General features: G+C 62.4%; 2 protein-coding genes across 11 annotated transcripts in view; both read right to left on the bottom strand.

Moving 5' to 3' along the window:
* Window positions 1-17,944, bottom strand: part of ARID3A (AT-rich interaction domain 3A) — a 28,023-nt gene extending 10,079 nt beyond the window's left edge. Inside the window, exons 1-3 of one of the 5 annotated variants that reach the window (XM_036889942.2) lie at window positions 17,767-17,944; window positions 13,769-14,426; window positions 12,629-12,944 (exon numbers count right to left, since the gene is read on the bottom strand). In XM_036889942.2, the coding sequence (XP_036745837.2) occupies window positions 12,629-12,944; window positions 13,769-14,157 (705 nt within the window). In that variant the 5' untranslated portion in view covers window positions 14,158-14,426; window positions 17,767-17,944. Of the gene's footprint in view, window positions 1-12,628; window positions 12,945-13,768; window positions 14,427-15,023; window positions 15,419-17,498; window positions 17,574-17,614; window positions 17,693-17,716; window positions 17,737-17,766 lie in introns of those variants that run through there. The other 4 variants (XM_036889945.2, XM_036889943.2, XM_057489573.1 and 1 more) reach the window with 4 other exon arrangements.
* A 5,535-nt stretch (window positions 17,945-23,479) lies between these two features.
* KISS1R (KISS1 receptor) lies at window positions 23,480-26,945 on the bottom strand. 6 transcript variants are annotated; one of them, XM_036889949.2, is made up of 5 exons: window positions 26,533-26,936; window positions 25,729-25,853; window positions 25,139-25,274; window positions 24,635-24,867; window positions 23,480-24,481 (listed from the first exon to the last, which is right to left on the bottom strand). In XM_036889949.2, the coding sequence occupies exons 1-5, from the start codon at window positions 26,744-26,746 to the stop codon at window positions 24,020-24,022; spliced, it is 1,170 nt and encodes a 389-aa protein (XP_036745844.2). In that variant the 5' UTR covers window positions 26,747-26,936; the 3' UTR covers window positions 23,480-24,019. The 6 variants fall into 6 exon arrangements, with proteins under 6 accessions (XP_036745844.2, XP_036745845.2, XP_036745847.2 ...); XM_036889951.2 differs by having other exon boundaries at window positions 24,140-24,481; window positions 24,610-24,867; window positions 25,729-25,977; window positions 26,533-26,944; XM_036889953.2 differs by having other exon boundaries at window positions 24,150-24,481; window positions 25,729-25,977; window positions 26,533-26,942.
* Window positions 26,946-27,317: the final 372 nt, after the last annotated feature.

The following is a 27,317-nucleotide window of genomic DNA, read 5'->3' as shown; positions in this document are numbered from 1 at the left end:
CGGAGATGTGCGGGAGGGCCAGTGCTGGGGTGCAGGGCCCATGGGGGCCCATCCTGTTCTCTGCATATGTCGGGTTCCTCACCTGTGAGATGGGTGCAGGGCCTCGAGGGCCTGGACATGGGCGTGCGAACCCGGGCTGGAGACACCCACGATTTCCCACCTGAGAAGTGGGGGCAGCTGGATCCCAGGGACACACCCAGTCCCCACCACATGGCCGTGGAGGGCCTCTTACCGCGCGATGGAGGGTGTGTGACCACTAGTTACCAAGGCTGGACTGATCATATGACTGTCTCCCCCACCCCAGCACCACCCACTTCACAGAAGGGGAAAACCGAGGCACAGAGCAGGTGGGGTCAAGCCTTTCCAGCCTCCCTCCTGGAAGCATGAGCATGACTCCCCGTTCCCTGCCCCCACTGAAGACCCGGGAGCTCATGCCGGTCACCTGCTTGGCGGCAGCCCCAGGGGGCTGGCCCTCCCGGGAACGCAGTGGGTGGGGGCAGCTACGTGAGGAGGAAGCCGCGCTCTGGCTCAGGTAGGGGGGCCGGGAGGGGCCCCAGAGAGGAAAGAAATAACCCCCCCACCCTCCAAGGGCTCAGATGGGCAGACAGGAAATTCTTGTTTGTGGCGAAATGGAGAACATTTCCACCACCTCGGTTGGGCTGACTCTACAGCCGTGGTCAGTGGTCAGTGGGGTCACGTCGCTGGCCAGGCCCAGACAGCCCACGTGTGTGTGTGTGTGTGTGTGTGTGTGTGTATAGGGACAGCAGACCCCATGGTGGGGAACCCCTGGCCCAGCCTGCCAGCCTGGGAGCTCCCCAAGTGTGGCCACCCGCAAGTCCACAAAATGAGGGACCTGGCTTGGGGAATGTGTTTGCAGGACAGGGTGGCTGTGGGGTGTTGGCAGGACCCAGTGCACAGGAGGGCCCTTTCCAGGCTTGGCTGGGCCTGGAGAAAGTCCCATCGCCGGAAGGCCCCGCCTGGGCAATGATGTGCCCGTTCCCAGCCTGCCACAGGGGCCCAGGGGCGGTGTCCGGCCCAAGGCCGAGGGGCCCAGGCTGTAAAGAAACCGCCCGCCCACAGGGCCCCCGGGCGGACCTTTGCCCTCTTAACGGTGTCTGCTCAGGCCCCCTCCTACTCCCGAGGTGGCTCCAAAGTCCGAGGGGCCCCACCTCAGGGACGAGGCCGCTGCGCCAGTGGGGGACCCCGGCGGTAAGGCTGCTGGCCTTGGAAAGCAGAGAGAAGGACTAGAATCAGAAAACACCAAGAAACAGACTGTGCCTAGCATCCGGGGGGCCAGCCGAGCCCTGAGCTGCCCAGGACACCGTCCAGGCAAATGCGGGTGTGGCAGAGAAATGCCTGAGGACAGGAAAGTTTTTAAAAGGCACATTTTTGCACCGTCCAACCCAGCTTATGGGAAACCAGAGGAGTGTATCTTCCCCTACGGCCAGAAATAGGTTTGCAAAAAACGCGCTCAGAGCAGGTCTGTGAAGGCAGGAGGCACGGAGCCACGTCAATGCTCAGATCTCAGCTATTCTTCCCCAAGGCCGCAGAAACGTATTTACGGGCGTACGTGACATTCATGTAACATGGAATTCTCCACTTTAAAGTGGCGCCGATTATATTCAAGTGCTGTGCATCCATCACTCTCTCCAATTCCAGAACATTCCATCATCTCAAAATGAAACCCCGTCCCCGTGAGCTGTCACCCCTGCCCCTTCCCCAGGCCCCCACACCCACGAGCTCACGTTCTGTCTGTGGATCCGCCTGCTGTGGACGTGCCACAGAAATGGGGGTCACAGGCCATGTGGCCTGTAACTCTGGCGTCTCACTGAGCACCGCGTTCAGGGCCCATCTACGTGGAGCGCGCGTGGCAGGGCTCCGCTCCTTTCTGTGGCTGCGTGACGCTCCGTGGGTGGGTGGACGTGTGTGTTTATCCATTCACCACTCAGTGGACGCCTCTGGCTATCGTTATGAATCATGCTGCTGGGAACGTGTATAATCTCACCTATTTTTATATTCTTTGGGTTTCAGACAAGAACTGATTCATTGTAACTCCTGTAACAATGTGAAACACCTGTTTTTTTACCACCACCCCTCATGTGCACCACTCCCTCATAAAACAGCCAGGAGTGACCGGAAGGTAAATCTGATGATGCTTCGTCCTTGCAGCCTCCCAGGGGTGGAGGGTTCCAGGGCCTTTTTTAAGTCAACATGGGGCCGTGTCTGGCTGCTCAGAAGCTGACCGCAGCCCCCTACTGCTCTTTGGAGAAAGTTCAAACTCTCTGCCTCCCAGGCCCCTGGCCCCCATCAGGCTCCACCTTGCATCCCCCCGACTGCCCACCTTCTCCAGCCGCAAAGCCTCCTTTCTCCTCCGCAGGCCCAATCCTGCCCCAGGGCCTTTGCATGGCGGTCCCACCACCTTAGCCTCTAACTCTGCAGCCATCTCGGACCCTGTGCCAGAGGGTCTTGGGCCCGGTGACCTGGGCCCTGCGACCTAGGCCCTGCCTGCCAGCCTGCCTCATGGGTCATGGGATTGCCTGCTCATTTTGAAATGGTTTCTTGCCCAGATGAGAGCCCCCCAAGGGCAGAATCGGGGTCTGTGGGTGCCCCGCATGGTGTCTGGGGTACAGCAGGCACCCACTAATGAAGGGAGGGAGGAGAGAAGGCTCTCACTCCCCCGGGGCGCACCCTCACACAGCCCAGCTCCAATGTCCCCCTTCTGGCAGCTCCTGCCCGCCCACCTGATAAAACCCCTCCTCACATTATTGGGAACTGGTGAGGCACCCCCGGCCGCCTGAGATGACTCAGAGCCTGCAGCCGTTGCTGGGGCCCAGGTGGGCCAGGAGCAGCGTCCCTGGGGGCCGCTCCTGCCTCCCCATTCACAGAAACACCCACGGCTGCCGGAGGGAGGGCGGGGTGGTGCCCCCATGGCCTCCCCACACCCCTTGTGCCCACTCTGCACACAGGGAAACTGGGGCAGGAGAGGGCTCCATGCTCACCTGGTGACCAGTCTCACGTCTGGTGCTTGCAGGGTGCCAACAACCCGCTAAGCACCTCATCCACCCTTTCCCCCAGCTGTGTGAGGGCGAAAGGCTGTGAGCTCCCAGCCTCAGGCCACACGGCCCCAAAATGGCAAAGGTGAGGTCCCCACAGAGAACCCAGGGCAGACATGAATCCATGGACAAAGGATGGATGAATGACGGCAGCATGGAGCTCAGCGGGGCCAGGAGCAGGCAGCTGGGGCAGAGGCACCGGGGATCCGGAACCTGCCCGCCTGTGCTCCAGGCCTCAGTTAACCCGCTGTGAGGGTCGGAGACACCCGGGCAACAGGGATGGCCTCAGGAGGCCCACTGGGCACCAGGAGGCTTGCGCTCAAAGGCTTTTTCCCACCCAGACCCCCAGGACGCGGCGGAGGAGGAACAGCACGGCTCCCCGGCATGGGAGCTGAGCGAAGCTGTCAGCCTGCGGGCTTTTGGTCAGGGTGGTCCGTTCTTCAGCCATTACTGACCATCAGGGCCTGTGCTGGACGCTGCAGACGTGGCATGCCCAAGAGAGATCCAGCTGCCGGGAGCCCCCGGCAGGCAGGGGAGACAACAGAGAGCGAGGGAAGGCATAATGGAGTCGGGAGGGAGTGGGAGGCCCCGCTGGAGTGGCTATAGCATACAGCAGGGGCTTAATACATCTGCTTCTGGGGCATACAGTAGGGGATTAACCAACTTGCTACTGGAGCATACAGTAGGAGCCCAATCGATGCCCGCTGTGTGACCTCAAGCCCTTCCCAGAGCTGCCCTCTTGGTGGCCCCAACCCCGACCCCAGGGGTGCCCCCGCTGGGCAGGAGGGCAGCTCTTTCGCTTCCTGTCAGAGCTGCAGGCGGCGGTGCCTCCTCCAGGCAGATGCAGCAGGGGCCCCGCTGGGTGTGCAGGAAATTGGGGAAGTGATTCTGGGCAGGGCAGAAACATCTGTCCGCTCGGCCACCCCCCGACCAGCCACACACCCTGCTCCGAAAAGCCAGCACCCCCGCCCACAGCACAGATGTTAATCAAAAGCTCCCAAAACAAGTCACAAAGCTGCTGTTCACGGCTCCGCTTTCTGGATTTCCGGATGGCGAGGTTCTGGGGAAGAGCCAGACGCCATGCCATGTGCCAGGGCCCCTGCGGAGCCCTGCGTCTGTGATGCAGGCAGGGCGCCCGCAGGGACCTCCAGCTGGGGGTCTAGGGGATCACGAGGGCAGCCGTGGCTCCCAGCACGGCTGGAGGCAGGGTGGGGGACAATAGGAGGACAAGGCTGGTTGTCCGCCACCCCACAACATAGTTGGAGAAACTGAGGCCCACAGGGGGCACCCGCAGGCCTGGCATCAAGAACACACCCAGACAAGCAGGAGCTGAGACACGTCTGCGAAGATAGCAGGGAGGCAGACAGACGACATGCGAATCCCAGGCCTGTGTCCACCTGGGGGCCCCCCACCCACAGGCCTGGCCCTGGGCAGACCACAACCCGGCACTGAGGGGAGACCACAGAGCTGCTCTTGGACCCTGAGCCCTGGCTGCTCTGGAGGACAGGTGCCCCGGGCCACCTCGGAGCCCTGATGGGTTGGGGGGACCACACCCCATAGCTCCTGGCTCGTGGCACATGCTTCAGGGTCAGAAAGCCAAAATCCAGAATCCCCCTGACCACCGCCAGCCCCTCCCCACAAGCTACAAATCCAACTTTTCCCGTTGCTCTTGGGGCACTTGGTACAGGGGTTCTGGGTCCCCACAATGTACACACCACAGCCTCACTGTCTCCTCCTGGCTTGGAGTTGCCAGGAGTCCCAGAGTTGAGCCCATGCCCGGCTCCCGGGAATTACACAGCCCGCCCTGGGGTTTCCTCTGAAAAGAACCAGCCCTGGTTCCCTGCTGAAGGGCCCTGGGCAGCCCCGGAAAGTGCCCGAAGGGAATTCCTACTGGTTGGAGCTACTCAGAGAGGTCTACCTGGCTGGAGAGTGAGGTGCCCTCTGCTCCCATCCCAAGTCCTGAGAATGGGAACGCAGCATCGGGGGGCCGAGACCACCACCCCGGCCCACGTTGTGCCAACCGGGTGCCCGCCCTCCCGGGGCAGCCCACAGACAGTGCAGACAGGAAGGGGGCTGCTTCCCCCTCTTGCCTCCAGCCCAGGGGTCAAGGGGAAGGGGCCCTGGGGCACTCAGGGCAGGGAAACAGACCCGCCCCGTGGTGGCCGGCAGCTCCGGCAGTGCCACTCAAGTCTACCTCCCAGCAGCAGGCGGGGAGACCCCTGCTCCTGGAACATCCCCGCCTCCCCGCGGGCACCTAAGTGTCTTGCAGGGAACTGAGGAGATGAGACGCTACAGTGGGCGGCCACCACGTCCTGTGCCTCCTACCCTGGGACGCTTGGCGACCCTGAAATGACAATGCCAGCTCTCGCTCAAAAACTGCCCCCATTTTACAGATGGGGAAACCAAGGCCCAGGGTGGACATGGAGAGTGGCTGGCCCTGGACGGCGATGGTACCAAAGAAATGACTTCAGGCCCAGAGACAGCTTCAGGCCTCACTTCCCTTCCAAGAACCGGGCACCCTGTCAGTGGGTGCGCGGACCAGCCGGAGGGGACGGGGAGCGGGTGGCTGCGGTGCCCACCCACCCCTGGGCACTGGGCGCACACAGGGTCAGGGGCTGCCTGGTGCTTCTGGGGAAACAGCAGTTGAGCAATTCTGGGGGACAGGGTGGGGGACCCAGGGAGAAGGGAGAGACGGAGAACCCAGAAACGCGGCACACACACAAACCTCCCGGCCCCGGCCCTGCTGTGCAAGAAGAAGCAGGGTCACCTTAGGCAGTTGCGTCCGTTCCAGCCCCCTGGCTATCCCCACCCACCCTGGCTCCCACTGTTCCACCGTGGGGGGCCCTCGGGGCAGGAGGGGCCCCAGGCTGGAGGCCTCACAAGCCCAGAAGGTCCACTTTTGTAGCAATGGGCACAGCACCCCTATTTGGGGCAGGGTTTGGAGGCACAGCCCAATAGGGAGAGGCCAGGATGGTGATGGGGCCCCTCAGAGACCCCTCCTAAGGGCAGAAGATGACAGCCTGGCCACAACAGACCAGACTGAGATGCCAGACCCACCCCCTACAGACAGTAGCAGGTTTCATACACTGCCCCCACCCCCAGAATCCCATCCGGACAGAAGTCCCCAGACCCATGGCCCCATCCGGATGCACCCACACAGCCCCCATCGGGACCCCTACATGGCCGTGGACACCCATGTCCGCCCTGTGGCTGCACATGGACGTCCACGCAGCTGGTATGCAGAACCCCCACCTCTACTCTGGTGCACGCCCCCCACCGCACAGACCCTCCAAGTGCCCATGGCCCTGTTCTTCCCGATGTGGTTTCCCTTGTACACATGGACACACCCGTGCAACCAGACACAGACACACAAACACAGACACACCCTTGTTCCCTGCAGATAATGGCCCAGACGGACCGCCCTCACCCGCTGTGCCTGCCCAGCCCCCTGCACCACACTGCCATGAGGGCAGCCACCCCTGGCCGTCTGCCCACACGTGTGCCCAGAGTGAGGCTGGCACACAGCAGGTGCTCAATATGTGCTACGGAGGGCCCAGGTTCCGAACACGTGCCCAGGGCCTTTCTACCCCAGCCCTGCCCCATAACCCATTGGGCAGGACCATCAGTGTCCCCCAGTCCTGGAAACCCCCAAGGCGGGTGTGCAGCCAGCTGGTTGGGGTCCCACGCCCTACCCCGTGCCGCCGGGCACCCAAAGCAAGCAACAGACAGGCGGCCAAGGTCAGGGATTCACTCGCTCACGGCTGCGGGGCCAAACACCCAAAACCAAGGTGTGGGTGTTCTGGGGAGGGTCCTGCCCTCCCAGCTCCAGGACCCGGGTGCCCTGGGCTTGTCTCCTGGGCCAGGCCCTTGTACTCAACAGCGTCACTGTGTCTCTGCTATCCGTGTCCCTTGCCTAATGACCACCTAACGTGATTGTCTGGTGTTAGGACCACCCAGCATCAGCGTCACCCCCCAACCAATGACACCCGCAAAGACCTTATTTCCTAACAGGCCTCCTTTCTGACGTTCGGGGTGCGTGAGAGTCTGCAGGGGGCGCTGTTCGCCCCTAACAGGTTTCTTTCAAGAACACGGGCATTCATTTGTCCCTCTTTCATCTAGGAGGAGGCAGTGTGTCCCCGAGGCTGCCAGGCACAGGGTCTGCAGGGGCGGTGGGCGGTGCTGACTCTGTGCCCTCCCTGCCCCCCAGCCCTTGGCCCAACAAGACCCCCGCCCGTCCTGACCAGAGGGCAAGGCTGCGTCCTGCGCCCGGCCTTCAATAGGCAGATTGGTTACCGTTTAACCCTGTGACCCCCAATTGTCCTTTGGCTGCGCTCAACCAGCAAGCGGAGAAGGGGCGGTCTGCGCCCCGCCCCCTGCGCGTGCCCACCCACTGGCCCTGCACCCCAGCTGCTCCCTGTCCAGGCTGGAGTGTGACCCCATGGGGTGACAATGTCTTAAGTGGGCTGCTGGGCAGCGTCAAGCAGCCAGGTGGATGCCCCCTCCGTGGGTGGTCCTGGCTCTGGGGATCGGGAAGCTCGGGGTGCCCGGAGGGCTTTATGTTAGGTGGGGAAACCGAGGCAAGACTGGGTGAGCCCTGCCCAGCATCCGCAACGGCACCTCTGGATCAGAAAGCGTGTGTCCTGCCCCAGATCACACAGTGGTGGGGCCTGTCCCCGCCTGGGCCCCTGGGGGCCAGTCAGCAGCGCTGTGTGGAGCCCACACAGGCAGACAGCCCTGCCCTGTGCCCAGGTTGCTGATTCCAACACTGACCAGACGGCGTGACTTTCTGGCTAATGGTTAATGGGCCCTCACTGCAGCCTCACGCTTCATGGGGCAAGGGGAGCCCAGCGGGGGCAGTGGTAGGTAAGCGTCCTCACGCACAGGCCCACACCAGAGCCCAGCCATACACACGCACGCCCACACGTGCATGCCTGCAGACCCCCCATGCACAGGCACGTGCAGACACAACAGACACAGAATGGTCACCTGTCACACGTGGACACGAGGAACATCAAGGCGGCAGGCAGGGCCAACACACTCTGGACACATGGGCCCAGCCGCCCACAAGCCCGTCCAGACCCCAGGACGCGCGCACCAACACATGCACACAAGACAAGGACATGTCATGGGGTGTGCGTGAAGACATGCACAGTCATGCCAGACATGCACCCGGGCTGACAGACACACACGGACGCGGGGCCCCAGAACGTGTGCAGGGACATGCACAAACTGCGGCGCCTGCATGCGCGTGGGCTAGACACACGCAGAGTCCCAAACGCCCCCAGAGCTCCAGTGCTGGCTCTGCTGAGCTTGACTTGTGCAGAGCCATGGGAGGTAGGAGCCACGGGAGGCAGGGACTGGGTGCCCGCCTCCACATCCCCATGCCCACATGCACACTCACATGTCCACGTCAGCAGGCTGGACCCCACGTGGCCCATCCCCGGCTGCGCACCGCATGTGGACACTGCCCGCCGGGCACCACTCCCTCCAGCGGCCGCGTGTGTTATTAGAAAGCGTGGGGTGGGCTGGGCGCTTGGCAGCGCCACCGGGGTGGGGAGCGGGCGGCGGCAATGAGGCCAGGCTGTGGTGGCCGTGACCCCGCAGTGGTGACTGGGTGGCTGCGCAGGTGCCAGATAAGGTTCTTTCCGGCTGAGTCAGCGCGGCTCCTGGGGCTGGCACGGGTGGGGGCACAGTGCCAGGGCTGACAGGCGAGCACCCGCCCCGTGCCCGCCACGGCCCGGCTGGCTCCATGCCAGCAGCCACAGCAGTTTTGATGAGGCAGGCGCTGCCCCCGGTGAGGACAGCGGGATCCTGAGGGGCTCCCTGACACCCCTCCCCACCCCCAAGCACACAGCCCAGGGCTCTGGCACCCCAGGAAGACACCCGGAGCCGGAGCTGGCCCATGGGACCCAGGGGCCTGGCCCCCGCCCGCTCTGTCTCAATCTCACGAGACACACGCCGCTGGGCTCGGCACAGTGGATGCCCTCTGGGCCCTGCCCTGAACACCCACTGCCCCAGAAAGTCCTCGTGCTCCTGCCTGGCCTTCAGGCCCCATTGCAGCGCAAGCCTCCTCTTCCTGCCTGAATCACGGACCCAGAAGTTCTTCCCGGCATCTCCCTCTCCCCACAGCTCCAGACCCTGTCAAGGCGCCCCTCTTTAGTCTGCCCTAATGCCGTGCCCACCTCTTCCCCTCCCGCTCCCACTTTATGTTCTAGCCACGCTGTTCCAAGATACAGACCCTACCCTTCTGGCCATCTGGCAGATTCTTACATACCCTGCAAAGCCCCAGCTCCAAAGCCCATTCCCCTGGACAGCCTTCCCCTCAACCCCATTCCTCCAGCCCAGCCCTCACCCCACAGAAGCACCTCCGTCCAGCTCTGGCTCCCCCCAGCCTTGGTGGGCAGGATGAAGAAGACGGCCACCTTGTCCCAGAGCAATTCCTGCTCCCACACTCCCACCCCACAGTGCCGCAAGCAACTCTCATGAGCCCAGACATGTCCACTGCGGTACTGCTTACAACAGGGAAACAGGAGAACAGACCAGGGTGTTCGTGTCGGCCCCACAGGACACCCTGTGCAGCCCCGGAAAGAACCCGGAACTTGGAGATCTGATTGGACAGACGCACTGAGCAGAAACGTGGAAGCTTGCAGCTCTGGCACCTCCCCCTTGTGACTGCTCTGTGCCTCGGTCTCCCTGTCTGCACAACAGGATGCTTGCAGATCCCCCTGACCTTGCCGTAGGATCAAGTGAGGGTACGCGAGGCGTTCAATCTGCTGCCTAAGCATAGTCAGGTGACAAACATTCACTAGAATCGTCTACATCTCTGGACTCCGTACAAGTTACAAGGTGAATGGCTGTTCCTTGGAAAGCAGGGGAATCAAAGCCACAGTGAGACACCAGGCCACTGCGCCAGGGGTGGCTGGCATCAAAGTCACAGTCCCAAGAGCTGACGGGCTCCTGGGCACTGCTGGGATCCTGAGCAATGGGGCAGCTGCCGTGCAAAGCAGTGCAGGGGTCCTCAGAGTTAAACAGAACTACCGTCTGACCCGGTACCCCACTCCTGCACGTGCACCAGAGGAGACTGAAGACATGTCCACACAAAACCGTGCATGTGCGTCCATCCACACGCAGAATACCACGCAGCCACGAGGAACAGAGGCCTGACGCACGCTGCACATGGAGGGACCCTAGCCACACAGTGCTCCCCCAGCTAAGATGCTGGGCCTCAGCACCGGGACACCTTACTGCCTCAACCCCTTACTTTGGGCTAAGGTCCCACAGTGGCACTTTCTAGAGCTCAGACGCAGCCACGTCGATGACAGAAAGCCACCAGAATGCCACCAGGATGCCTCATCCAAGCCAAGAGGCTGAGATCCTAATTGCTGCCCGTGGCCCATCCGACCCTTGGGCAGTGGCTCTGGCGCCTCCACCAGGGCATGGCCCTGGCCCACAACTGCAAGGCTCCAGGTTTTCAAGGAAATATTCCGTGGCTGTGAGCCCAAGCTCCCAGCCCCATCCCCCAGCCTGGCCACCCCCAGCCCATGGTCCGTGGCAGAATTTCACGCCGTCAAGGGTTTGCAGGGGGAAGTCAGCCCTGGGCCCTGCCAAGGCTGGGGAGGAAGAGGCAGGGATGGTGCCAAGTAGGCGGCCAGCCGGCTGGGCCGCCACGTGCCAGGAAGGCAGTGGGGCAGGCGCCAGAGTCAACACAGGCCCTGACATCTGCTGGGCCGGCTGAGCCGGGCCACTGTTGACACTGGCTGTCCAGGTGCCCGGCCAGCTGGGAGGAGGGCAGCGCCAGCAGCTGGACCTGCTAAGTGGGCGGGAGGAAAATCCCTACCAACCCACAGCCTCCCTCAGCCCTGCTGTCTCAGACTCTGCCCCCATGCCCTGCAGGACCCGGCCAGCTCTGGCCTCCGCCTGGGAGCCAAGCTCGGCCTGCCTCAGGGCCTTTGCACCGCCTGCTGCCTCTGCTGGACATGCTATGCCCTGCGTGGGAGCCTGAGCACTCCTACAAGGCCAGACCCAGCGTGATCCCCCAAGAGCCTTCCCTGCTAGGACTCCGGGCCAGCCTCAGTACCCCGCTGCTTCTATCCATTTCCTAGCCACTGGGCTTTCTCCACTCTGTGACCTAGGAGGTGCCCACTGGACATATGTCACTGGCTGTGTGACGCTGGGTGGCTGGCCTCAGTTTCTCCACCCATGACCCAACCCTGGGCATCCCCACCACATCACCATCATCTCAGACAAGAGGGACAATGGCCGTCTCAGCCCTTTGTTCCTGACATGCCAAGAGGGCTTTGGGTCGGGGACATCTGACCCCTCGTCCCTGCCGGTCCTGGCCACCCAAAAACGCCCCCTCCCATCAGCATTGGGCCCTGGGGGCTGGGCTGCTGGGCATGGGGTCCTGTTGACCTCTGACCCCACAAGGGCCACATGGCCTTGCCCCTCCCTCTGGGCCTGGCCATGACCCTTGAGGCTGGGGGGGGTCTGTCCGGCTCCAGCCCCCTCCAAGCCTGGGGCTCCCAGAGAGCTGGTCGAGGGCAGGCAGCAAATTTTTAGTGAATACATGTGCTCAAGACCCTCTCCACAATGCCTGCCTGCAAAGTGGGCCGTGGATCCGTCGCAAAGCTCGGGCAGGGTGCGGGGCATGTCCCTCAGGCCCTCGGGCCCACCCAGCAGCCCCGAGGATGGGCAGGGGGTCCTCCCTCCACTCCTGAAGCCCTCTGCCCGGACCCCAGCCTCTGCCCTGACCGGGCCCCCTGCCTTTATTCATCGTGGCCCCCGGCCTGCTCCCCATTTCCAGTTTTTTACTTTATCTGTGAGTTGTTGGCCCACCTGAACTCAAGCCCCCAAGGGGCCACTTCGGGCTGGGAGGTGAACCCCACTGCTCTGGGTCCCTAAGATGAGGCCCCCCCCAGGCCACTCCTGGAGGTGGTCCGGGCAGGGCCCAGCTGCCCCGGGGCTGGAATGCGAGCCAGGCCAGCCACCCTGGCCCGCCATCTGGCTTCCATCTGCCCAGCCCAGCAGGGCCTGACTTCAAAGGATCCCCTGCCTGGTCACTTCCTCTGCCCGGCCGCCCTGGGTGTGTGGGGGGGAGGCACCAGGACTGGGCTTCCTCCCCGCCCTCCGGAGCCCCAGGGAGCTGCTGGCAGGCCACGCCACTGTGGCCACCGCTGGCTCAAGCCAAACACCACAGCCTCCACAAACCGGACTCCACATCAACTGACAAGACCTCTGGCCTGCGTCCCCAAGCCCCACCTCTGTGCCCGCTGGACCTCACCCACAGCCCAGAGCCCCGGTCAGCCTGCCCCTCTGCCCAGACACTCCCTTGTTCTCTCTGGCACAGACACCACGGAGCCCCCACGCCTTCCCGCTGCCCTGGGTCCCTGAGCGTTTAGTGGCCAGCCTGCCCACCCCACCCACGGGACGCAGTCTCGGTTGTGGCGTCCAGCGGAACACCAATGCCCAGCTCAGCACCAGGCATGCACAGGTCGGGCCCTGGCTGTCGTGGGCAGGTCGGCAGGACCCCAGCAGCACCCCCAGCCTCAGCGGCCCCGTCTCGGCGCGCAGCCCACCTGCTTGAACTGCTCCTCATACGTCCAGTCCCCGTGGTCAGGCGGCTGCAGCGGGGGCGCCACGTGGGTGGCCCCTACTGGGTGGGCTGGGCCAGCCCCTGGGCGCTCCTGGCCACCCTGTGCACGCGGCCCGTCGCTGCGGAAGGTCTGGAGCGGCTGGGCTTTGCGGGAGAAGAAGGCTGTGGGCCCCAGGCCCGCCGTGCCCGGGGGCCCCAGCCCCTCCTCGTCCTCGTAGTCCTCATCCTCCTCTTCGTCCTCTTCGTCCCCCAGCTCTTCGTCCAGCTCCTCCTCCTCCTCCTCCTCCCACTTCGGCTTCCTGGGGCAGGCAGGGGGCACAGGTCAGGGGAGAAGGGCCTGCTCTCCGTTAGCCCGACCACTGCAGCAGCCCCCTCCCCATAAACCCCAGGCCCTACCTGCCTGCTGACCCTGGCTCCCGCTCCCCTCCCCACACAGGCTTCCTTGCCAGGCCTTGAAAACACCAAGCCGGTTCCTGCCTCAGGATCTTTGCATGGGCTGTTCCCTCCACCAGATATTCTGTTCCCGGCTCCCCTCAGCCACCCTCCCTGGGGGCCTTTGCTCACCATTCTTGAAAGCTGACCCCAACCCCAGCCACCCTTCTTGGGCAGCCCACAGTCACAACCACCACCTCCCTGCTGCTTCACTTGTTAAATATCTTCCCCAAAAGACCCCACTGGGGTGTCGCCAGCTCAGGGCCAGCATGGGACCTGGGTGGACCAGGTCTGTGAGCCAACCACTGCCCACTCTGTGCAGGCCCTGCCTGGGCCACGGGCGGCTCGTGCCACTTGAAATGAGATGCGATAAGGCTACAAACTCATGCCTGGCCGCAGTGGCCGCATCTCAAGGGCTCAACAGCCACTTGTGGTCACACACACAGTGTGTGTGAAGTGGAAAACATATCCACCGTCCTCCAGAAACTTCTAAGGGATGGCACGGCCCTTGGAGGTCAGAGCAGGAGGGTAGGTGTTTTGTTTTGCCTTTATGGCTGCACCCCAGGCCCTAGTGCTGCCCGGCACACAGCAAGTGCTTAATAAACTCTTGCTCACGTACTCCCATGCCCTGCAGGACCCGGCCAGCTCTGGCCTCCGCCTGGGAGCCAAGCTCGGCCTGCCTCAGACTCACAGGCCGTCGTCGGAGCCCACATCCTCAAGGGGCCCGTCGCCTGGGGTGTGACCTGGTGCCTCCCTGCCCCGGCAGGTTGCGGGTGGCGAGCCCGGTGCCCCCTCCTGGGCCGTGTCCTCATCCTCAGAGCTTGGGGGCCCGTCCTCAGAGCCGCTGGGGCTGGGGGCATGTCCGAGGCCCGCGGCAGCAGCCCGCATGGCAGCCAGTGCAGCCATCTGCGCCCTCTGCATCCGGGCACTCTCTCTGTCCTCGTCTGGAGTGGTCCTGGTGCGGACAGGAGGGCCGGCAGGGGGCTCAGGAGGCGGCGGCTGTGGCTGCCGGGCCTCCAGCTCCTGGCGAGCCCGCTGCTGCCGCTGAAGGAGCGTCTCCATTACAGCCTGCAGTTTCATGGCCCTGCGGGCCGGGCCGCCCCGAGCACCAGGCGCAGGAGGCGGGGGCGGCCCCTGTGGGGAGGGGGCCCGGCCGCACTGCAGTGTGGGGGCTGCGGGGGAGCCGGGGCAGTGCAGGGTGGCAGGGGACAGGGGCCGGGGCCGCCGGGCTCAGGCCGAGGGCTGGTGGGGCATGCCAGCAGCAGTGCTGGCAGGCGGGCGGCGCCTCCTCACACTGGGGGCCTGGGGGCAGCAGTTGACATCCGGCTCATTCACACGTTTGCAGAAACCTTGGGGGGCAAGACAGACCTTCAGACCACACCTCAGCTCCTTGGCCCCCATTCTCCTCACTGAGCTTAGGCCGCAGAAGCATCTGGGAAAATCCCTCCCATCCATTTCCATCAGGGAGCAAACTGGGAGGCCTTCCTGGAGGCGGAGGAGCTCTCTTCTCCCCAACCGCTCTGCCTGCCAGTGGGCTGGGAAACAGGGTCAGCCCGCACTGCACTCCAGACACCTGAGGGTCTCTAGGCAGCCTCCACCCATCTGGCCCAGAGAAGCACCTCTCAGGGAAGACTTTAGCTTATTGCTTCACAAAGGGAGCAAGTGGGTGGGCGTCCCTGGCCTCTGATTGGCTACAGCTGGCTGCCAGGCACCAGCGTGCAGGTGGGCTGTGGGTTCTGGTTCTGAGTTCCAGGTGCTGCTCACTCCCATGCTGGTGCAGCAGGGCCCAAGGGGCTGGGGCATCTTTCCCGAGGCCAACAGAGCTAGTGATTCCAACTGAGAGCTTTCTGCACGTGGGCCCTGAGCTGACCCTTCCCCACTCAGGCTCTCATCATCTCTGGGCTTCAGTTTCCCCATCTGCAAAACGGTGCCCTAATAGCGCACACCTCTCTGTGCTCAGGCCAAGATGACAGTAAAGGCGGGTACGCAGCAAGCACCATGTCCGTTAGGGACGGAAGCCCTGGAAGGCCCCCATTTTGGGGATGAGAAAACCCAGCGCCCCGAGGTGTCCTGGTTCAAGGTCATGGTTTGCAAGGGGTTGAACTGGGTCTGGATGATGTCAGAGCCTCCCACCCCGTCCTGCTGGGCTCTCTGTAGGGGAGTTCCCCTGCCCTTTGGGACCCCAAGCAGGGCCAGAGCCTGGATCCCAGCCTGGGGTCCCTGTGGACCACTGCCAACCCTAACTGCCAGGGGCCTCGGCTGCGTTTCAGGCAGGGACGTCCCTGAACCTGGCACAGCTGGGCCCACCAGGACAGGAGGACACGGTCACACCCCAGCCCCCAACCCAGGCCCAGGCCACACCCCCACCCGCCCAGGCCGCCCATAAAACAGCCCGGGCAGAACCCAACAAGCCTGGCGGTGACACCCCAGATGGCACATCATGGGGACAGTGGGGGTGGCAGGCTTCAGAAGGCCCCACCAACAGCATGGACGAACCCCCAAAGCTTCCTAAGTGGCTCCTGGGTAGACCAGGCCCACATACTGGAGGGGAAGTGGGCAGAGGCTCCTGGTAGCTGGCCATCCTCCCAAACCCTCTGGTGACCCCACCCAGGGGGTGCAATGTAGGCCCCCCAGCCTCCTGTCAGGGAGGGCCCCCCACGGCAGAGCCACAGGGAGCCTGGTGGCCGTGCCTTCCCCTCAGGCCAGCTGCCCTTTACCCAGACCCCCTGGGGCTTCCAGCTGGATGGGTAAAATGCAGTGGGAGGCGGGGGTGGGGGTGGGGGTGGGGGGGCCTGTGGGAAAGGGGGGAGGGATATGTCCCCAAAAGGACCTCGATATCCAAGAGGGGCAGGGGTCCCAGGGCACAAAGACCCTCTCAGAGGCCACACTGCGGGACAGTGGCCACACAGCCTGTCCTTCCCGACAGCAAAATAGCACCTGGCCCACCACCCCTGGCCCCAGGGACTGGTGGTCACCACCCACCGGCCCCAAGAAGTGCTGAGGGGACATTTCTCACCCACTATCTAGTCTGGTCCACTGCCCCTCCCCCACCTTTGACAACTTCAATAAGTCCCCCCTCCCCACGGAAACGCTCCAGGCAACGCCCCCCTTCTTTGGGGGGCAGAAGGAAGAGGCCAGAGGAAGCCACTCCCCCAGCCACCCCCCCTCCCAGGCCTGCCGGGTTTAATGACCCTTCCGGGTCGCCGGATGGGGGAGGGGAGCAGGGCAGTCTTTCACGTTGGGTAGGGAGAAAGGGGCAGGTAGGGACCCCAGGGACCCCCCGGGGTCGGGCCTGGGCCCCCACAGCCGCCATTAACCATAGGTTGGCCACATGCACCCCCTGTAGACCCCTCCCACTAAGGACCCTTTGTCCTCGCCCCTACCCCACTTTATGACAACCCCCGGGAGAGGCATCCCCGGCAGGCACGGGGGTGGGTGGCGCTGGGTGGTCGTTGGGACCTGACTCGGGGGCGGGAGAGATGGGGCCACACCCTCCCCCATGCCTCCCGGAGAGAGGTCACCAGCTCGGCCGGGGCCTTGCAAAACACGGTTATTTAAAGAGTTGTGCAAGGCTGGGGCCCGCGGGTGGCGAAAGGGGCCCCTCACTTCACACAGGGGAGGGGGAGGGGGCAGAAAGCTGGGGAGGGGGCCAGGGCACTCGGGAGGGGGCGGCCCGGAGGAAGTGAGAAGAGAAATACCGGAGAGGAGAGAAATAGGACGACAAAACCCCCAATCCGGATTCAAGGGCTTCTTGGAAAGCGGCCGATTTGCATGGGTAGTGGGGGGGCAACCCCTCCGGCCGGCGACTAAAAACGGAAGGTTCTTGACAAACCCGCCGCCCGGTTGGGCGCCGAGCGTTGGGATTGACCAACGCGCGCGACCCGCGCTTCCTGCGCCCGCTTTTGTGTCGGGGCCACGGGACGGGGGGCTCTCCCCGGGGCTGCCCCCCGCCAAGGCGCGGGGGGCCGTGCCGTCCCCTCCAGGGCCCCTTCTGCCCCGGAGTCGACGCTTTAAAAATAAACCATCCAGGCCTGGGAGGGTCGCGGGTAACTGCGCTCCCCATCCGGCGCTCCCACGCCCCTCGGGGGTCCGGAATGCAACAGCCGATTCCGGGGAGAAAAAATGAAATCAGAAGCTGAAGCGCAGCCCCCGCGAGACCATTTCCTTCCGCTGAGGGTGGGGCGGGGAGCCCTCGAGACCCCCGGTAGCCCCTGCGCAGCACTGTACGGAGGGAGGTCTCCAAGGGGGGGGCGCAGAGAGAAGCACGCTAAGTCCGACCCACTGGAGCCACCCTCCCCGGCGTGGACGGCCACCCACATCCCTGCCCAACTTCGGGGATCCCCCCAGTGTGGCTTCGCGGGCGCGCTGCGCCCACCCGGAGCGGGGCCAGAGGCTGCAAAGGCCAGCCCGCCCCCGCTCACCGCGCGGGCCGGCTGGGGGTCGCCCCGCGCCCGCCCCGCGCGCCTGGCCTCCCGCCCGGCCGCGACCTGCGCGCCGCTGGCTCCGCGCCGCCGGTTTGCGCCGCGCGCCGACTCACCGCGCCGCCGGCCGCGTCCGCGTCTACACCCCCACCCGACCCGATTGGCAAAGTCTCCCCGCGCGGCCTCCCCGCCCGCCCCTCCCCCCGCCGCGCGCTCACCGCCCCGCAGACAAATCACCGGGTGACAAATCGCTCTCAGATGCAAATACCTCGCCGGTGATTCAGCGCCGCGGCCCAGGACGCGGGAGGGGTCTCGCGGGGCCCCCTCTCCCTGTCCGGATGCCCCCTTGTCCCCTGCACTCGGTCCGGCGACGGGCCGCCCGCCCAGGGGTGCTGGGGAGGGGGACAGAGTGGACGGAAAATTTCAGGCTGCGGTCCCTTTAAATGATAATAAATAATAAAAGGGAAGGGGAACCGCGGCGCGGGACGCCCCGCCCCCCGTCTAGGGACGGTGGGCAAAGTGCGCGCCGCGGCCCAGAGCGCACAGGGCGCCCGGGGCGCGGGCGGGGCAGGGAGCGCCCGAGGGGGAGGGGAGGGTGCTGGGCCTCCGCCCCAGCGGGCCGCGGGGACCCCCTGTCCGTATTACGGGGCGCCTGGGATGGGCCTACCGGGCTCGGAGTTTCACCCCTGCCCCATAGGCGCGGGTGACCTCCTCCCCTCTTCCTCCTCCCCGTCCCTGCGGAGCCCCGATGTCCACCTCCGAGAAATGGGGGTTGGAGAGACCCTATGCGGAGTCGCAAGGAGCCCCGGCCCCGACCCGGGCTGCTCGGCGGGGCGGGGTCCTAGAGAGGGCACGGCTGCCAGGGGCAGGGCGCGGCCCAGCAAAGCCGCGGTGTCGGGGTCGGACTGGGCCCCCGGGAGAGCTCCCCGCGAAATCGTGACGACCCCTGCCCCGTGTCATTGCTCCCGGGAACCTGAACCCCTTCCACCCCCCAGGGGCAGAGACGAAACTATCTACTTGGTGAAAATAGTTTAATAGTAAGTTCCACAGCAAGGGCCCAGTGGGGCTTGGGTCCCTGATTGGGGGATTCTGTGCGGCCCCCTTCCCATCCCTGAGGCACAGAGCACTGCTGTCATTTCAGGGGCCTCACCTGGCATAGCACACGGCCCCCACATTGCAGGCCTGCTCTCTCCGGGGAATTCCCAAACCCGGGGGATGGGTGCAGGGGTGCTGTCCCCACCGTGGGCAGGAGTCCTGCCTGCCCTTTGCAGGAACCCAGCCTTCCAGCCCCAGGGCTACGTGTAGCCTAAGAGCAGCAGGTGGCTGGAGCCCTTCACCCTTAGGCTGTTAACACCCATCCCCAGCTGCCTGCCGCCGCCCCCCAAGGAAGGGCGTAGACACTGCCTGAGGACCGAGTTGCTGGGAGACCCAGGTGAGCTGGGGAGGGAAGCTGCCGGTAAAGAACAAGGCCCCAGGTCAGTCTCTAACCTGTAGGACAGCCTCCTCCCTAACAAGGAGCCAAAATCAGTGTGCACCCCTGTGGCACCGCTGTGGGCCTCTCTGTGCCTCAGTTTCCCCCTTGTACAATGAGCCAATATTCATTCATTCCTCACACAGTAACTTTGAGGATTAGGTTTCCCTCTGCTCAAAGGGAAGAGGGCAGAGTGGGGGTAACCTGAAAGCACAGGAGGGCGCTGCCCCCACCCCATTTCCCAGAGGGAAGCTGTTGTGCATACATAGCAGGATGCAACTTCCCCAGAGGTGCCTGGCCCTGGAGGGTGAGGGGCCACAGGATTCCCAGCTGCCAGTGAGGGGGGTCCTATTTTTAGCCCAGGGAGGGAGCAGGGAATTGATACACAGACTAGCTGTCTCCACTGGTGGTGGGCAGCAGGCCCAGGTTCCAGCTGGGTCCTGCCAGTGTGATTTTAGGTTAGTGCAGACCCCTCTCTGGTCCCCTTTTCTCAAGCTGGGAAAAGAGTACAGAGACCCCAGACCTATAAGGTTTCCAGGCCAGACTATTTGTGGGGCCCCTGTGGGTTTTGTCCATCCCCCCCGAAATCCAGCCTGATCCTCACTCAGCCCCTCCGACAGCTACTCAGCCTGCTCTCCACTGGGTGGGGGGCAACCTCACAGGATCACCAGATCCCAAACTGCCCACCTCCCCACATTTCCTCCTCAAACGGATTCCTGCCTCTGGGCCCTTGCACCTGCCATTCCCCAAGCCCGCAACAGCCTTCCCAGGCTGCCCCTGGCTGCTGACTCTGGACCCTCATCTCCTTGGAAGGCGCCTCCCTGAGCGCCCAGGCTCAGCTGTGCCCCCACCACCCCATCACGTCACCCTTCATCCAGGTGTTCCTCCCTCATCCCACAGGATTTTTGGTGTTTGTCTATAGGATGTGCGGGAACATTGAACAATTCACCATCTCTATCTCAAAAAAAAAAAAAAAAAAAGCCCGGAGTGGGTGGGTGCTGGGCGGGAATCCCCAACCCCGCACCTTCTGTGTGCTGTTTTAACCCACACCTGACCTCCGGGTTACCTTGTCCCTGTGCCAGAGTCCGTGAAAATGTGATTTTTTTTTTTGGACAGGAAAAGATAAAATTTACGTAGGTAAGAGCAATCCACACAGATGTGAGATTCCCGAAAATGTAACTTACTTTTCGAATAAGAAGGAAAAAGGGAATATACTAATATGGAATATATAATAAGGAATCCAGCCTAAGTTATATTTGTCTTTATACCAACAGCTGTAAAATATAAAGTTTTTTTTCCGGAAGGTCCCGACCAGGGAAATTTATCCGGAGCCTCTTGACCCATTTTGCCACGGGGGATCCGGGTTGGGGTACGCAGGAGCGACAACATTTAGACGCTGCGGGTCCTTTGCGGGGTCGGCGGAGGGAGAACAAGGGGCTCGCGCGGGTGGCGCGCGCCACCTTCCGGGCACCTGCGGGGCCGTAGCGGGGCGGGGCTTCGTCGGGGCGGGGCTTCGTCGGGGCGGAGCCGGCGTCGCCGCGCCGTGGCTTCCGCGGAAACCGCTAGGTGACGCAGTCTCACCTGGAAAAGGGGCAGCCGGGGAAACTGAGGCCCGCGAAGAGATTTTCTCCTCTGTAGCTCCATTTGAACAGTGCTCGGTAGAGTTGCTAGATAACACACAGGACTTGCAGTTAAATTTTAATTTCAGATAAATAACGAATAATTTAAAGTATCACCTTAATACTGCACGGGACATACTTATACTAAAAATGTTTTCATTGTTTATCAGAAATTGAAATTAACCCCTCTCCCTATCCACCCAAATCCCCGGGGTTTATCCCCATGCCGTGGCCCTGGGGCCATCTCCTCTCCATTCCAGATTGGCTATATTGGCACATGCCCGATCCTGCCAGCCCAAAAGATAGAAGAAATAGTTATAGTAATTAAGCAATAAATTGAAAAAAATCTCCACATACTTGGACCATGCCTCTGCCTGCTTAGAAGCCTCCCATTGGCTCCCATCAGGCTACCTCAGGAAAGGACAACTCATTCCCCCTGTTTGAAAAGTTACCCACCACCTGTCTGTATCCACTTCTTCTCATCTCCCCACTTCACCCTCTTCCAGCCCAAAGGCCTCCTAGCTATTCCTCAAATCCACCAGACGTACCCAGCTTCAGGGCCTTTGCACTGGCTGTGTCCCCCATCTGGTTTACTCTTACCCCATCTCCAAGCTCAGTTCATATTCAGCTCACCGCCTCCAGGAGGCCTTCCTGGACTCACTCACCAACCTCAGGCTCTCTGTTACCATGGGCACATGTATTTTCTCCATAGGCCTTTTTACTGCTGTCACTTTGCATGTCGCCAACTAAACAGGGGCTCCAGAAAAGGGGTGGGGGCTGCCTTGCCGCCGCTGTGTCCCAGCCCTCTGCAGAGCCGGACAGACAGAAGGGGCTCTGTGAACAGTACCCAGTTGAACAGACATGGGGTAAATGAAGGGTTTTGATAGATGCCCTGGGTATTGACATAGTTCCTCCTCCTAGATGTCCCTTTCCAACCCTGAACTTATTTTTAAAAAATTTTTCCTTTGAGACAATCACAGATTCTAATGCAGACCCGTCATGAGGCTTCCTCTGAGAGTAACATGTTGCAAAACTCTAGTATGGAATGGCAATCAGGATATCTAATTGGCACAATCCACCCCTTATTTGGACTTCCCCGATTCAGGATGGAACGGGTACATCCACAGGCCCCTCACCCTGGCAGCCACTGACCTGTTCTCCATTCCCACAAGTTTCCCATCTCCAGGACATTCTATAGATGGGATCACCCGTCATGGAACCTTGGGGACTGCCTCCTTACTCAGCAAAAGTCCGGGAAAGAGAGCCACCAGCGTGTGGCATGTGCCACTGTTGAGCCGCACCTCATGGTGTGGATGGACCACAGTTTGCAGGACATCTGGGTTGGTTCCAGTGTTTGACTTTCGCATCAAGAAAAAGCTGCCATGAATGTATGTGTACATATATGAGTGTGAATAGGTTTTCATCTCTCTGAGACAGAGGCCCAAGTGTTCTTTAACTTTTTAAATCTGTTTCTCATGCAAAAATCATGCCCCTCCCTCTGCCCACACCTCCTCTTTTAATCCCCACCACACACTTGGTTATTCATCCCACAAGTATTTGTTCAGCCCTACTGTGCACTGGGCCCTGGGGACCTGTTGGGGACCAAGTTAGACAGGCACCCAGCAGAGAACATCAGAGCTGTGATGGGGACAGCATTGGGCCCAGAGGAGGCGCCTGACCCAGCCTGGAGGGGTCCGGGAGGGCTTCCGGAGCAGGGGGCAGCTGACCTGCGATTTGTTGTACACTGGGAAAAACAGAAGAATGCATGTTCAAGGGCCCAGAGGCCAGTGGGATGGCAGAAGTTCAGGAAGCCACAGAGACATTGTGAGTTTGCAGTGAGGAGGGGGCAGGCGGGAGGTGGGCAGGGCCTGTGGGCAAAGGGGAGACTTTAACCCTCATGTCCAGCCCAGTAATGGACTGAGAAATGGGCAGCCTGCTTGGATATGGGTGAGGCTGCACCGCCCTGGACCCCTGGCAGGCACTTGGAGGGGTGTTCGACCAGCCAAGAAAGCAGGGAGACCCCCCTGGCACAGCTGCTAGGCAAGTCACTTCAGCCAATGCCACATGGGTCACAGGGACCCTCTGGCTGAGCACAGTCACCCCCTAGAATCATAAGCAATAGCAAACTCATGCTGTTCTAGGACTCTGGTTTTTTTTTGGGTGTGTTGGGGTCTTTATGTTCTTATATATATACAACAGTAATATTATGCAGCAGAATAACAGTATTATGACTCCTTTTGGGTTCCCAGACCCGATTCCAGTGTGTGTGTGTGTTGGGGGGAGGTTTTCCCCCACACTAAACACCAAGCAATTCTCACAAACCAGCAGCGTGTTGGAGAACTGAACTTGACTCTGATGCTGTCTGCCCAGAGGCGCCCCAGATCCCCAGGTTAAGGACTCTGTCCTATAAGACTGCCTCCTCCCCCCAACTCCAGATGCCAGTCGCAAGCCCCAGGCAGTTCCATGTGCTTCTGACCCCCTGCCTATAGATTGGAGGTTCCTACAACCTCCCCCTTAGGTTCGTTTAATGTGCTAGAACGGCTCATGGAACTCACACAGGGCAAGGTCCCAAATAAAGGAGTTTCTGTCTTCGTGGAGCTGAGGGCCTGGCTTGGCGGCACCTGGAGGCGTTCTGGCTCCCCAAGCGTAGAGCTCTCTCCGACCAAGCAGCAGGATCCAGGAGAAGTCTAAGCTCTTCTCAGGAGTTTTGTGAGGCCTTCATTGCACAGTCATGACTCACTAAATTATTGGCCACTGGCTGATTCAACCTCCAGCCCCTGCCCTTGGGTGAGGGTCCAAAGTCTCTCATTAACATGACAAGACACCTGTTTCACCTTTAAGACTCTGCAGTGTTTTCAGTAACTGTGGATGAAGACAAAATATACCTGGGAAATACGTATTTAGTCACAGGAATGACCACATATGTATCTCTTGTGACTCCTTACGTTGCAGGAGGCTTGCTTCTGCTGAGGACAGCTTTGTGGCTCTACAGAGGACGCACCTATTCTGTGACATCCACGATCTTTCCAGCCAGGACTCTGGGCACTTAGCCAGTGGCGAGCATAAACCTTATTTCACCAATTTTAAGATGCACACTGTGTTCACAGGTTAATTATCTCTGAAAATGGGATGAATCTTAACAATGCTACAGTCCATCACGAGGCCCTATGTGAAAACTTTTATTGCTGCTTTCCACAAAGTTCCAGAGTGCCAGCCTCAAAGCATCTTCAATTTGGGGAAATACAGAAATAATCATTACAATGTCAGTAGCAGTGGACATCAAAGCAAATTTGTACCAGACATTGCAAGAGGAAAAAACATTTTCACTATGATTATCTTGGACAAAAGAAAAAAATCAGCCACAATAACAGCAGTGGCTGCCCAAGCAGCTCCTGTGCCAGAGGGGCCCTTCTGGACCTCCCAGACTCTGCTCAGAGAGGGCAGGCGAGTTCCCTCGGGACACACAGCCTGCGCGCCCCAGCGCCACTGCTCCCGAGTCTGGGCGTCCTGGTCGGGACTGGGCGGGCTGCCAGGCGGAGCAGCTCCGCGTGGGAGGCGGCGAGGCCCGAGGGTCCGGCACAGCCGGGCAGGCGGCGGGGTTCCCCGGGAGCGCACGGACAGACGCGGCGGAAGGCCTGACGGAAATTCGAGCCCAGGAACGCGTAGAGCAGCGGGTTCAGTGCGGAGTTACTGTAGGACATGCAGTGCGCCCAGATCTTGAGCGCGTAAGCGGCGTAGCTGCGCGGATGCCAGGCGCCCGCCGGGCCCAGCGCCTGCAGCACCAGGAACAGCTGAATGGGGCCCCAGCAGGCAGCAAAGAGAAACACCACTGCCGCCACCAGCCGCGAGACTCTGGCCCGCACCGCGCCCGCTCGCTCGGCCAGCAGCTGCCCCTGGGGGAAGCGGGAGGGTGGTGGTCGGCGGAAAGGCTCTGGGCCGCCGGGAAAACCCCTCGGTGCCCCCGCTGCGCTCCCTCCTCCCCCCCGCCCCCCGGCACTCCTCCAGATGATGCGCGGTGTACCTCCCCTCGCCGCGTAGCCGCGCACCTGCCGGGCGCTGTCGGCGGGCCCGGGGCGCACGGCAGCGCGGCCCAAGTGGCGCAGCATGGCCCCGTAGCAGACACAGGTGGCGACCAGCGGCAGCAGGTAGAGTGCCAGCAGGTTGTAGAGGGCGAACGCGCGCTCCAGGGCGCGGCTGGGAAAGGCCTCGCTGCAGTAGGTGCGCGGCCCCGACGTGAGACGGTGTAGGACCAGAACCGGCGCCGACACGGCCGCCGAGCCTGCAGAACGGGCTGGGCTGAGGACCTTGCCCGGTGGACCAGGGGACACGGGGCCTGGGCCCTGGTCTCCCCAGATGCTTCCCCGGGCAGCGGTCACTGAGCGCTTCCTAGGCGCGGGTAGCCCGGTGCGTGGGCTCAGCCACTCCCTGCAGACGTAGCTATTGTACTCATTTCCCAGACGCACTACCCAGACCTGGAAGGCAGGGAGTGTGGGCAGGGCACGAAGATCTGTCCTCCCTGCAACCTGTGCGGCCCCCCGCGCTGCACTCACCCACCCAGATGCTGAGGCTGACGGCCAGCGCCAGGCGGGGCGTGCGGCGGTGCAGGGCGCGCAGCGGAAACACCGTCACGTACCAGCGGTCCACGCTCATGGCAGTCAGGGTGGCACAGGTGGCCTGCACCGAGACCTGGGAGGGCCGGGAGCGGGGTGTGTGGCCCCCTGCCGGGTCTGGGTCCTGTCCTGCCTGAGCCCACCCTGTAGGTCCCCCAGCATGTCCAACCACTCAGTCACGCACGGGACGTGTCCTTTGGAGGTTCTCCGGGGGCCACAAGTTGGAAGGGCAGGAGATGCGATACCAGAAAGAAGCCCAGAACGAAGGGGTCTGAGGGGGTCATTGGGAATCCGCCGAGACCCCAAGATAGCCAGAGGCAGAGTCATCCTAGGACCACGGGACAGAAGAAGACGCAGGCCCGCATCGCTGTCCCTTTGCCGACCCGGTGACAACCAGCCCCACTCCATATCCCTCCGCATCGGCCGAATCCTCCACCCCGCCTCGGGTTCCTCCCCTCTCTGCGGGCGCTCAGCCCCACGCCCAGCCCGCCCACACCCACACTCCTCCCCCGACTCCCCTGCCCGCGCACCTGCTGAATGTAGTTCACGAACTTGCACATGAAGTCTCCCAGCACCCAGGCAGGCAGCGGGTAGAGCAGAGCCGTGAAGGGCACGCAGCACAGCAGGAAGGTCACGTCTGTGGCCGCCAGGTTGGCTGCAGGCGGAAGATCGTGGGTTCTGGTTGGGGGGGGGGCGCACCGGCCACAGCCACATAGCACCCCTGGCCCTTGCCTTCGTCCAAGTGACCGGCAGGATTGCTCGGGAAGGCCTCCGACATCCTCGGCCAGAAAAGCTGGGGCACCCTTTTACATTCAAACATCCTTTCCACAAGGGCCTCATAGCCAAAGTCTGTGGGCCCCTGCTCACCCCTGTACGGCTGGCAGAACCTGAGCATGCCCCTTCTTTCTGAGCTTCAGTCGTTTTGTCTGCAGCTGGAAGCCGTGGCACTAGCCCACCAGCCACCAGAATCCGGAACACCGAGCGCTCACCTGCTCCGGGTGGGCCACTCATCACGCTGGTGTGCAAACCAGGCCACTGGGGCAGAGGTCGAAAACTGGGGGATCGCGGGCCCAGCAGCCCTTACGTTCATTGGACACCGTGTTATAAGAACCACATTTTAATCAGACACCTTCCTTAAGGGGACTGGCCGAGCTTTCCAGCCTCTCTGTTAACTGCCCCGGCCCGCCTTGCGCCCTCCAACACCAGAGTGTGCGGGCTCTACCCTAAGGCACAGGGACAGTGGGGAATGGACCAGGGCCTGCAGGGGAGACATCTTCACCCAGGAAAGGCCCGGCCCCGCCGCCTCGGGCGCCCCCCACGCCGGGGGCGCTCACCTATGTAAAAGTTGGTGACCGTCCGCATCTGCTTGTGGCGGCAGACGACGAAGATGACCAGTGAGTTCCCGGCCAGGCCGAGCAGCATCAGCGCGGCGAAGAACAACGGCACCAGCCAGGCGTCCACTGGCCGCGGCGCAGGGGCCTGGTCGTCCGAGGCGTTGGACGGCGCCCACCAGGACGCATTGGGCGCGGACGTGGACACCGCGCGCATGGCTTCGCCGCCCTCTCTTCCCGGCCGCTCTCCAGGTTTGTGCCCCGCGATCGCCGCGGGGATCCTCCTCTCCGCCGCCCTCCTCTGCTCCCGCAGCAGCTACTGCGCATTTATGCCCGCGCCCCCGTTATCCCCGCCTTCCCGCCTCGCCGGCGGCCGCTCGCCACTCCCTCTGCCTGCGCGCCCCGCATTCACCCGCCACGGCAATCTTCTCTCCCCGTTCCTCCTCCCCCTGCACCGTCCGGGCGGGAGCACACGAGGGCGGGGTGAGGGGGCTGGGGGCGGAGCGGGCAGGGGTAGTTTGCGTGGAGGCGCTGCGGATCCTGAACGGGTACAGGCTTCCAGGCAGGACAAGGCATGGGGGACAGGGAATGTGGCTCATTAGCCGCAATGGCTTTGGCCTTCCAAGGAGCTGGGGCTCCACGTGGGTGGACCCAGGCTGGCGGTGAGGCCCTGGACATTACTGACAGGGTTTGTCCCAGGACACTGGGGAACCATGGAAGGTTCAGGGCAGGGGAGGGACGTTCAGGATGTGGTCATCAGAAGATGCCTGTTCTTTAAAGAACTCAAC

Source organism: Manis pentadactyla, chromosome 12, assembly GCF_030020395.1.
Source record: "Manis pentadactyla isolate mManPen7 chromosome 12, mManPen7.hap1, whole genome shotgun sequence".
NCBI lineage: Eukaryota > Metazoa > Chordata > Mammalia > Pholidota > Manidae > Manis > Manis pentadactyla.
Note: the sequence above shows the minus strand (reverse complement) of the source record. Positions and strands in the feature narration are given on the sequence as shown.

What these genes read in the sequence shown, in the direction of transcription:
- KISS1R (XM_036889949.2), bottom strand. Translation starts at nt 26,746, where the DNA reads ATGCGCGCGGTGTCCACGTCCGCGCCCAATGCGTCCTGGTGGGCGCCG. An exon ending in TCGTGAACTACATTCAGCAG is followed by an intron (nt 25,275 to 25,728) that starts GTGCGCGGGCAG and finishes CGGCCCTCCCAG; the next exon opens with GTCTCGGTGCAGGCCACCTG. An exon ending in CAGCCTCAGCATCTGGGTGG is followed by an intron (nt 24,868 to 25,138) that starts GTGAGTGCAGCG and finishes CCCGTTCTGCAG; the next exon opens with GCTCGGCGGCCGTGTCGGCG.